The 11,374-nt window shown below is 42.5% G+C and overlaps 1 protein-coding gene across 1 annotated transcript in view; it reads right to left on the reverse strand.

The window, feature by feature from the left end:
* Positions 1–6,642, reverse strand: part of RXFP2 (relaxin family peptide receptor 2) — a 40,174-nt gene extending 33,532 nt beyond the window's left edge. The window contains 2 exon segments of the mRNA XM_026087804.1: positions 5,495–5,704; positions 6,631–6,642. Of these exon segments, the coding sequence (XP_025943589.1) occupies positions 5,495–5,704; positions 6,631–6,642 (222 nt within the window).
* Between the last annotated feature and the right edge of the window lie 4,732 nt (positions 6,643–11,374).

Below are 11,374 nucleotides of genomic sequence, written 5' to 3' on the forward strand. Positions count from 1 at the left end.
TGCAGATTTTCCGCAATTTCTGAGACAACAGAAGCAAATATGTACATTTGCCAACATTGCAATGTGGAAGGCAGACGTGTGAAGCAAAAGTTGGTGGAAAGGTCTAAAGGCTCTTAGCCAGCATGTTAAATTCACATGTGTCTTGGCACTGTTTGGCTCTCCTTCTGTTTCCTACATAACTACCCTCCCCACRCTGGCACTTGAAGAATTCCTAGCCTAAGAGGGGTGATGGGCAACATTTAGATTCAGCACATGGAAGTGACATGTGTAATAGATAATAGTAGTCATGCAGACCTATCTGGGGATCCCATGAAAAAAGTGAAATAACACTGATAAGTCTCCTTGTTGGTTCTTGCCATCCCGTTCCTAGTTTATACTCAGCAAGTTGCCTGAGCAGTGTGGCTACAAGTCACTAGCTAAAAAGGAAAAGAGCCACGCTGCTTCTCAGGTTCTTTTGGGACTCTGTTACAGATTGCACACAGAAATTTAGGCCTTCAGGGATGTGTCAGTCACAAAAGTAACAGTGATAAACACCATGTCCACGGTAGAGGTGAGACTGATGAAATCCCTAGGAATCTTTTATACCTCTGCTTACCATCACACCAATGATGAAAAGGGCAAATACCTATTAAGGAAGGTCATGGCTGATTTTGCTGTCCTGACATAGAGCTCTGCCTTAGAGTTCAGTATAGAAGAACCTGGCTATACTTGGTTTGAGCCTGTGTACTTACTGAGTTGCATTTTTGAACAGTGGTATAGTATTATCTAGATGACACATGCAGCCTAAATGTTGGTCTCTGCACAGATGAAATATGCAGTGTTCTGCACAGGGGACTTCCGTAGAGGCCTCAGCCCTTTTAGGTGTTGTTTTTTGTTTTTTTTTGCCTAGATTCTCATCACTACCAACACTTCTCAATTTTATGTAATCTCCCTTTTCCCCTTTCAAAGTTGCTGATATGTCAGGCAGAACAGGCAGGGAGCAAGGGAAAAATGTCTACTGAGAACTGAATAGACATTCACCTTCGATCCTGTCAGCTAGTGTTCAGATAGGGGTGTGAAAAAGCAACATAAGACTGTGCCCAGAAACACAGGGGCATGGCTTTTGAGCTAACGGTTCTTAAACTGCATTCTGGATATGAAGGAAAGGTGTGGACTGAAGTCATAAAAGGTTGGTGTGCAGAGGAAGCCTTTCCCCACTCAATGGGTCATCTAGATTGCAGAGAGTGCTGCTGGCAGGCTCAGCAACTAGGACAGCAGTCCTGTCTACTGCCAGCACAGATGAATAAGATGGTTGAAGCTATGCAATGTCCTGAATTGGAGAAGGGAGATATAAAAATTGAGCTAATTGGAAGGAAGAATAGAAAACCAGAAGAAAGGGCATCCATCATTTGTGGTGTCAACAAGGACAGTGGTTACACCAGTGTTCCTGGTTACAGAGAGAGCATGACAGAACTGAGCCCACCTGCAGGAGAGGTTGAGCAAAAGCAAGGCCAAGGGAGGATACTGGAGTAAAGGCAGTGTATTGCTCTGGCAGGAGTCCCTTGTTTCCAGACAATAACTGAGGTGCTCCTGGTGGTAAAAGTGTAAGAGGACGCTCAGGAGGATAAGGGGAGATGTTGAAGAAGAACCTTGGTAAAATAGAAGGGAGGAGGTCCCCCATGAATGTTAGACATTTTATACTGAATCCCTGAAACAGACATGAGATTCCTCCTGAGGAAATGGACCTGCAAGATAGGATTAAAAAAATGAAAATGGAAACTCATGACTTCAGGTCAGTCTTCTGACATTTTTGAATCTGTTTAGTGATATTTGAATGTTGCTGTGTTGGAGTCACTGCTATTTCTCATCAGGCTGTGAGGAACAGTTGTATGTTTCTGATGATATTCTGTTTGTTGGCTAATTAAAAACTGGCATCAGGACAGTGGCTCTACAGTCACAGGGAGAAATTATTTCTATACCTGTTTCAATCCTTTAAAAATATAAAATAGTTGCTTCCTCCATTCTCTACTGCCAAGCCACAGGGAACCCCAAACAGAAAAAAAAATCCCAATCTCAGGCAGCACTGTAGACCCATCACCATGGCTGGAATAGCAGTGTGGACAAGACAAGGCATTCTCTTGTGCAGGGTTTTCCTGGTACAGTGAGAGGGGTGTGCAGGGTTTTGATCTCATTTAACTCTGTTTTCTGAGTCTATTTTCTCAAATAACATTGTTTATCATGTTCTTGTGATGTGACTAGAGCTAGTTAGGKTTTTTTTAAGGGAAAGCATCAAAACTGTTGATTTGCAACTGGTGAATTTTTTTTTCTCAGACTTGTGTCAGCTAAATATTTATTCAACTAAATTTCTGTCAGGAAATCTTTCTTGGCTCCAGGAGAGAATTCTTCATCAAAACTGAAAAAGAAACCAATGCAAACTAAAAACCTTTTGGAATAGGAATATTGTTTTTGGCCCTGTCTTGCTGTGATTTTCAAAGCTTCCCTTGAAAATGTGTCTCTGTATACTGTGGTTCTTCTGAACAGCAGATAGGAGTAGGTAGCATCAGATATCTGTAAAGCATGAACAGCACATTTAAAGCACACAGTCTTGAACTGGCCTAACAGTGTTATCAGGTTCCGTCATTGTCAACTATCTGAGAGGACAACTCAYGTGATTTCTCCCACTATTTCTCTTCGTATTGGCAAATATAAATATTTCTGACATTTCATTCATTTTTTTCTGGCCTTATTCAAATATTGAGTTACCATCTGGTTACTCAGCTCTTCCCACTGGATAAACCAAATAAATGGGTTTTGACACCTGATATTCAGTACTCTTACTGCCATTCTCCTGAAGTAATTTTTGACATCTATATTTTATTTGGCTTTTTTCTTCTGGCTCATAACACCAGCTTTCCTTTTCCCCCCAACACTTTCAGTATGCTAGCAGACTTGTAGGGAATGTCTCATGATTATTTTCCTAGGGAGCTATACCATTTTAGAAAAATCCATGTTTTACCTGTAGCTAAAATCTTACCTGGCAACATTTGTAATATGGAGTTTTCTGAGTTGATGAACGTGCTATCAGGTCAGCCCTCCTTGTATAAGAGACATTCCACAGTGCTGTCATCAGGTACTTTTCTTATTCAAAAAGTACTGGACTGGCTTCAGGCAGGCTATGAGATGATGCTGTCTGCATTTTCTTGGTTTACCATTTTAATAACTCTTTATACTTGCAGGGACAATAACTGATATGTTTTCATGCTTTATTATAGGCTGAGCCATGTACCCTTAAAACCATGTTGTTTTACTCCATTCACTTGTAGTTGTACTTATCTAACACAAGTCGTTGAAACCCCAAATACATTGCTGTTTTAAATGGGAAAGTAGAATAACACAATGCTGAATATGACAGATATCAGTGATTTCTGAGGAAGTAAAATTTAATTATTGTTCATCATTTTCAAGAGTTTCACAGGGGGAACCCTTTCTTCTAAGAAGTCAATAATATGCTCAGATAACTGTTCAGCTGCCACAGTAGGCCAGATCACCAAGTCATTGTTTCCATGAAAGACAACACAAAGTTCTAGATAAAGCCTGATGTTTCAACATCAGGCAAGGGAATAATTGAAATCTCTGACTCCTTTGAATGTTGAAATGGCTGGGTTCACTGATTGTGCTGTAGGTGTCTGAGGCCTCAATTCATGGAAATAGGAAAAAAATGGTTTTGCAGTCAATTAAAAATGAAAGTGACAATATAAAAATGAGCATGTTGCATGTGCATGTTCAAGATGCATGTTCATTTTTGGTATATCCAAGAAAGCTCTAAGAGTATTACCTAAACACAAAGTAGTTGATATTTTTAATGTGTAGTCTTTTGTAACTGGAAACAGGTGTAGTCAGAGTAAACTGAAGCCTCTGTTTGTTGAAATTGTTGCTGCTTTCTGTGCTGCATTTTATTTTGATATTAATATGGCATTGCCTCACAACCTGACTCACTCCAGGTTGAACTGCTGCTTGCCAGCATCGCCGTGTTTGAAGTTGTGTTTTGTGTATCACTGTTTAAGGAATAACGCTTAAAAAATGTTTCTTCTGTCTTCTTCGGTTGTTTATTCCTTCCTTCGTTTCAGCATACAGCAAGGGCATCAGCTCTCTGTAGGTTACGCTGTAGAAGTGAATTGTCCCAGCATGGCTGTGCTGTGCTGGCTGAGGCCTCAATCGTGAAACAGTGGTAAGTTCCAAAGCTTCACACTGCACATTTAGACCTGCTAGATGATGTGCAGTATGGTATGCATTTAATACAAAGGAAATCTCTAGAATTCATGTATGGTATTGATAATAAGATCACTGCTTACAGTGGTATGGCAAATTGGACAGAACTGCCTTTCAGTAGACCCTTAATTTAGTCTACAGTTTGGTGCTGTGTTGCTTCCAACCTCTTTCTCATAACTGACTGAAGAAATATGCATTGGCACTGCTAATCTGATTTGCCACTTACATGTGTGAGAAAGTATAATTCAATAAAAGGATGCAAAATGCTTACGTGTTTTTCAACCACTGTCTTGCCAACTGTAACAGCTATGTCTGTATATAACTTATTCAGTGCAAGCTGATAAAAAAAACCCTTTTTTTTCCCTGAATTATTGTGAGCTTAAGACTCTCAGCAGGCCTGGTACACCTGTTCACCTGGAGAGGTGTGTGTGCATGCGTATGTGCATGTGCTTCCAGGGGTTAGTGAGTATCCCATGACAATTGCCCCAAAGACTTTTGGGGGCTCCAGAGTCTGCCAAGGATAAATGTTTTTCTAGATCATCAACTGCATCTGAATCTTAGCAATGAAGTCTCCTGTTGTACCAGAGCATTGCTGTGTAAAAATGTGAGAGGGCATTAGGGCCTTCATGCTATTGGGTCTTCTACCATTTGTGACAGGAGAAGGATTAGACAGGATGCCACTTGCACTGTCCCATCTGATCACAGAGACAGTGATATGCCACGGTAATTGCTGCCATCTGTCTTTTCTCTTTTTCTCTTGTAGATGGTGATGATGGTGGCATGTTTGAAAACTTGCTTTGCTTCTCCATGTTGACACTGCAGTGTCTCTCTGTTGAACGAGATAATAAATGTATGCGGAAAATTGTACTGCCAAGTCTATTATCTTTGCAATCTGTATTCAGTTCATGAAATCAGAGTTTTAGCTACATATGACTTTATGAAAATAAAGAAACAAACTATTTGCTTTTGATTGAGAACATCAGTGCTTTGCTGGCATGAAGTTGAAAACCAATTAGACGCTGACAGGTCACCTGAAAAATCACCTGTGATATATGTGGAATGTTAAAAATTCTGTCTGTCTGATCCACCAATTTTCAGATGTTTATCTGAAAAAAAAMCCCCATATACAGTGCATCTTCGGGATGCACTCATCCACACCTCCTTTTCCAGTATCAATTTTGAGAATAACTTGGAGTATTCCTCACCTTTGTTTCACATTAACCCTTCCTCATTCCTGCAGGCCTACCTGATAACATTCAAATTCAAAGTCTCTTTGTAAGCCTCTTGTGGAAGCAGCTTTTGTGCCCTGCCAGGGCAGATGGCAGCACGCAGAGGATGGCGGAGCAGCCCCGCCAAGCATGGTGAGGCCATGGCCAGGCCACTTCCAGCACTCGTACTGCCGTCGTGGCTTTGACTGTGGGTAGACGYTCCTTGAACAAAGGTGGCCAAAGAGGACCTAGAATAACATGAGGGATAACTTGCATGAGAAACTGGAAGGAAACATCAATTCTAAAAATGTCATTAATGTAAAAGATGAGCTCTGTGGCTGAGAGGCAGAGGCCTGGGAGAACATGGCTGCCCTCTGCCCCAAGCCCCTCAGCCCCTGGCCAGGCTCCCTCGCGCCACCTGCTGGCTCCTGAGGAGAGCAGCACTGCCCACTGTTAAAAAAAAAAAAATCACACAAGAAAATGTTCCTTTTCCTCCTCCTTGCCCTACTGATCTCCCCGCTAGCCCCCTGGGAATGGCGCCTCGCTGCCCTCCCCCCACCCCCCCGAGCGCACCCTTCCGGCGTCTTCCGGAACGTTCCCTGGCTGTGGCCACGGCCGCCCGGCCGGCAGGGCGAGGCTGCCTCAGGCTGGGCGCCGGGCGTGAAACAGGGGCGTCCGGACCAGCCTTCTCAGCAGATCGCACCGAAGAGAAGCGCTCACAGCTAATGTTTAACACCAGTATTAAAACAAAAATGAATGCTCTTGAATTTAGGTACCTGTATGCTCAGAAATGCATACAATAATGATGCCGTCTAGGTCGGGAACAAGAGGCAGTCCCACACAGTCTTCGTGATGCTCCCAACCTGAATTTCAGATATTCGATATAGATCTTTGTGGTAATGTTTGTGACAACCATATGCATAAAAATTCACCAGAATTGTGGAAAAATAGAGCTTGATAGAGCTGTCACCTAGCTTGAAAGGAGGAATGAATGCAATGTTCAGGGTTTTGTTATGAATGATTCATTTGGCTGCTGTCAGCAAGTCAGCCCCTCCTTCACCTCCTTTCCTCACCTCAGTGAAAATGGTGGCGTTGCCGGGAAGGCCGTCAGCCTCGGCGGTGCAGGGCCGCCTACCCCTTCTCACTGCTGGCTGAGCCACTTGCTAGAACTCACCGCAGGCGCCATGGTCCGGGCTGCCAAAACTGGCTCTTGYGGCTAGCCTGGATCAGCTTATTCGAGCGCTCAGTGGCTGGTGAGAGTGGTAGCCCCGGCCGGGGAATGGAGCTAGGACCGGGTGGGTGAGCTCAGCCCTTCTCATCCTTTTAGATATCCAGTGTTTCACCCCTATCTCAGGTTATGTTAAAAACTAAATATTCCCATAATCCACGTAAAACTACAAGCTCCCTGTTCTCCTTTATGGTTTTACCCTCAGTTTGTAGACAGGAGGTGGCAGTGGCTTTCCAGTGTCCCTCTGCTTCATTGTGGGTGGCTCCAGGGCGATGCTGGCCGCGGAGCCCCTGCTGACCCACTTTCTCCTGTGCTCAGGCAGGATGGAGCCTGTGGCACCCGACTTGCTTGCAGCCTGTACCCAGCTCAATAGCTTTGGGGTGGCAACTCCTAATGGAGGCTGTAAGGACAGAGATGTCTGTGAAGCACCACGTCATGAGAAAAAGTCCAAAAAAGTCCCGAAAGAAATTAGTAAACCTGTCTTTAGAATAGATTGGTGAATGTGCTACCATTTCAGTGCCAATTTTCTCTGCAATTTTTCCCATTTATTTCACAGTCTAGCGTTTTGTCACCTTATTCTCTGGCAGTTACTTTATCCCTGTACACCTAAAAGAGCCTATATCTTCCTTAGCAAAAAACAAAGCCAAAAAAATCATACCTGCAGCTATCCTTGAACTCCTACTTGTAACTTTTCACCCGCTGCTGGCATAGGAGACTCACTGATTCAGTTTCTGGTCTTTCTAATCATCACTTTTTATGCCTTTGACTATTAGCTCATCATATATCTACTGGACCAACCTAATTTACTCATCTTACCGCTAATATCTAATCCTCCCTGCCAGTTCATGTTAACTAGATTTCTGGAAGTCTTGAGATTTTTTTTAAAGGCAGTAGCACAGTTTATTCAGATATTGATCTTGACTTGATTTCTGTTGAGTGCATCGAGGAACTCCATGGAGAATTGGGATCTCAGTGAAACTGAAATGGGCTCCATTAAAGACTGACATCTAAAGTGTTTTTCTATGGGTTATTATCAAGGAGCAGGAATTCTAACTGTGTAGTCCCAGAGTTAGATGGTTTCTTTTCTTTTTTTTTATATATATTTTTGTCCAAGATAGCTGTGGATAACTGTTATATAATTTGTAAAAGGAATGAAATAATTTGCTTATATATAGCATGGTATATGATAAATCAGTTGTCTTGAGCATGGCAGGTCCACRTGTGCTGTGTTGCATATCCCTTTACCTGATATTTCAAATAGCAATTCTGGGAGGTTGGGGAGGTGAAAGGGAACTCTGCTAATCTTTCCTCAGCTTTCTCATAGCATTATATGTTACACTGATGGTTCTTTCACAGACTGTAGTATGTACATTGTTCAAACACAAAATTTTTGAAGATGCCAGCTTCATTACACTTCAGTCAAACACTGAATTCTCAGAAAAAGCCTTGGTGTAGCCCATCCATTTGGTTGTTTTCAGAATAAGCACTCAGAGAAGCTTGGAGATGAATTGTTACTGGCAGGGAACACTTAATACCTGTGTTACAAAAGCATCACATATGAAATGTAGCTGCACCAGCACCTGCACACAGTGTGCTGGCAGGAAAAAAAGCACTGTTCCTTCAGTTTTATGTGCAACTGTGTTGTGTTCCTGGTGTTATGAGAGTATTTTTGTGCTGTGCACTTGTGCTCACAGGGCCTGGAGTGCTCGCTCAGATCAGGCTGTGGCTGTGCTTAGATCTTCAGGCCGGAGCAGTCCGAGAGCTCCTCTCCATGCCTACTTTTTATGACCCCTCTGGCTGCCTCTTCTGTTGGTTCTGCACCAGTGTTTGTGTAGCTGAGCAGTGAACCAGCTGAAAAATAGGTTGGCAACAAAGGAGCCAGGCAGGTTTCCCATTCCAAATGGCCATGCAGCCTACAGATTGCTTTGTCAATACAACAGGAAGGTCAGCATAAGGGTGAAGATAAGTGATGGGGAGTCTGGGGAGCGTCCGATACTGCTTAAGCTGGCCCTGCCAGCAAGAAACAGCAGCTGCCTGGCTCACCTGTAACAAAAAATGGATCCTGGCAGAGTAAGCTTATGCCATGCTAATACTTAAATGGCCTCTAGGTCCTGTTCAGAGCATTTTCCTGTGTCTGGTCAAGCAGTGTGTGAGAGACCTGAACTGAGACTTCAGACAATAGAGGCATTTGTGTTCAAAGCTGCACTGTTAGCTCGGCTTGTCTACATTCGAACAGGGACATTCAGGCAGGAAGCACAATTGTTCTTAGTAATTAGCAGTATCCACAAGTCCCTGATAAATGTTTTGTTCTTTAATTGTTGTGTTACCAGGCTGCTGGATAAGGGTAAGGTTTCTTCTTAAGGCCAAGGTGTCCTGACGGTGAGCTGGTCTGGCCCCTCATCTCCAGCTCCTGCTGGTTTAGCTTCCTGAGCACCAGGGAAGCGAGGAAAGTGGTGGCAATGTGCAATCAGGACCAGGTAGGGGCAGGCAGGTCAACCTACTCCTGTCAGGAGTCACCATGAGAACTTCTTTTCAAGATTATCAAGGATTATCAAACAAGAGCAGGAAAATAGTCTCTAGCACAATTTTTTAGCCAGGCTTTGTTAGTGATGAGTAAAAAAATCATTTTTTGTATCACTAGACGTAGGCATTTCTTACTGCTAATTTACTGCTACCTCTCCTAGTTTATATAAAGCTGGGGGCACAGTGGGAGGAATAGTGCCTGAGACTAAACATGACAAGCTGTGAAGCAGCAGAGGAATGCTGGCAAAGTTGGGGATGGCCCAATATCTGAGCAAGATTTGGGCTGTCCCAGGTGCAGGCTGGATAATGACTGTGCCCAGATATGTCAATGACTACTCTCTTGTACAAATAAGGAGTACGGAAGATGGAGGACTTTCTTGGGAAGCTGGTCAGCAAAGGGGAGCAGAACAGACTGGATGGCACTGGTATACCCAGAGATCATCTCTCATGCTTCCAGAGCTGCAAGTAGTAAGCTCCCTCCCTAGGAAGCTCCAGGAAGGGAGCAGCTGGCTGGAGGAAATATTAAGTGCTATGCTGATGTTGGTATTTCCATGGACGAAGAAAAGAAGAACTAGTTTAGGCCTACAAAGACATTCCTTTTTTCATAGCCATCAATAGAAGGTGCGAGCAGACTGTGGGACATGAGCTAGGAATATCTGCAAAACGACAGGGGGATATGGAGCCTTGAAAAGTTGGTAGAGATATACAGATTCTCTTGACCAGGTCTCATGTTTAGGGATCCCTAACTAGGTGATATCAAGTATCCAAGAACTGGATTTTTAATTTTTGTTTAATTTTACATGATATATAAACAAGTAAAGCTACAGTCTGCTCTATCAATCCCATACCAAATATCATGTCATCCCTCATTTGTAGTCAGAGCCGATTAGGTGCAGTGTTATAAGTGTTCTACAGGAGAACAAATCACTGCAAATGCCTCCTCTGCTTCCTTGAGAATGAGGTGGCTGGAAACCAGCCAAGTGTGCAGTACCTCTCCCAACCAGCCAAGCTCTCCCAGTACTCAGTACCTCTCCCAGTATGTTACACAGAATACAACATTTACTCTGTTGTACTGAGCCAGAGAGGCCAGTGAGTATTTTTCATGGCCTGGCATAGATGGTGCTGCAGCTCCAGTTTGGGGTTTTGCTCATGTACCTGCTTTTTCTGACAGAGCCTGTGAAGTGGTGTCCAGTGAATACATGAATATACACAAGCACAGGTTTACTGACAACCAGAGAGATGTAATGTCACAAGCAAAATTACTTGCTGAATAACACATATCCACATAATATGGAAGTATTCAAAATATGCTTGCGTTACAATAGATTTGTTTGAAAGCTGGTCTACAACCATTCAAGGGGAAAGATGCCCTCCCTAATAATGTACCTCCTGCTCTTAGCTGTTGCCTGCTAAGGCTTATGCCATACTCAGTGCATTATACTGTGCAGTCGTCATGCAAGAAGCCAGAAGAAAAACAGAGAGAGTCAGAGAACAGAGCAAACACAGTGCTACAATACTTGTGGAAAAGTAAAAGAGATTTTAAACTACAAGATCAAGATTAGGTGAAGCGAATTCCAACCCTAACATTGGGGAAATGGTGTTTGCTACACATGGAAGAATGAACTTTCATCATATGGCTAAAGGCTGAATTGCTACAATGAAAGCTGTTTTTTTTTAATTGCTGAGTTCAGGGTAGAAGCATCTCATCTGAATCACAGCAATTTTCCTCCAAATTTTGTATAAGTATTGGTTAGCTACCTAGAGGGCATTTAATGAAAATTAAAAATAGAGATATTATTAAAAAAATAAAGAAATCTGCATGCATCACTGCTGACATTTGTTGAAATAAGAAGGGACATGAAATATTAAAAAGAAATTTTGTGAGTTAGAGAGGGATGTGAAATACAATCAATATGACACCTGAGGGAAAATTTTTATGGAATATGATAATAAGCCAAAGCATTTGTGACAGTAAGTCAAAGATAAGAAATATTCAAAGAATTATTGAAAGATTTAACACAATAGACCCATATGCATAGATTTAAAATATAAAAAATATATCACACTAAATGCTTTAAAAATATATTTATTTGAAAACTACCAAAATTTCTGAGTAACTGCATAACTCACAAAGCCCCCAGGCACTACAAAATGGAAATAAAATATT

This window comes from Apteryx rowi, unplaced genomic scaffold, assembly GCF_003343035.1.
Source record: "Apteryx rowi isolate R43461 unplaced genomic scaffold, aptRow1 scaffold_735, whole genome shotgun sequence".
In the NCBI taxonomy this organism is placed as follows: domain Eukaryota; kingdom Metazoa; phylum Chordata; class Aves; order Apterygiformes; family Apterygidae; genus Apteryx; species Apteryx rowi.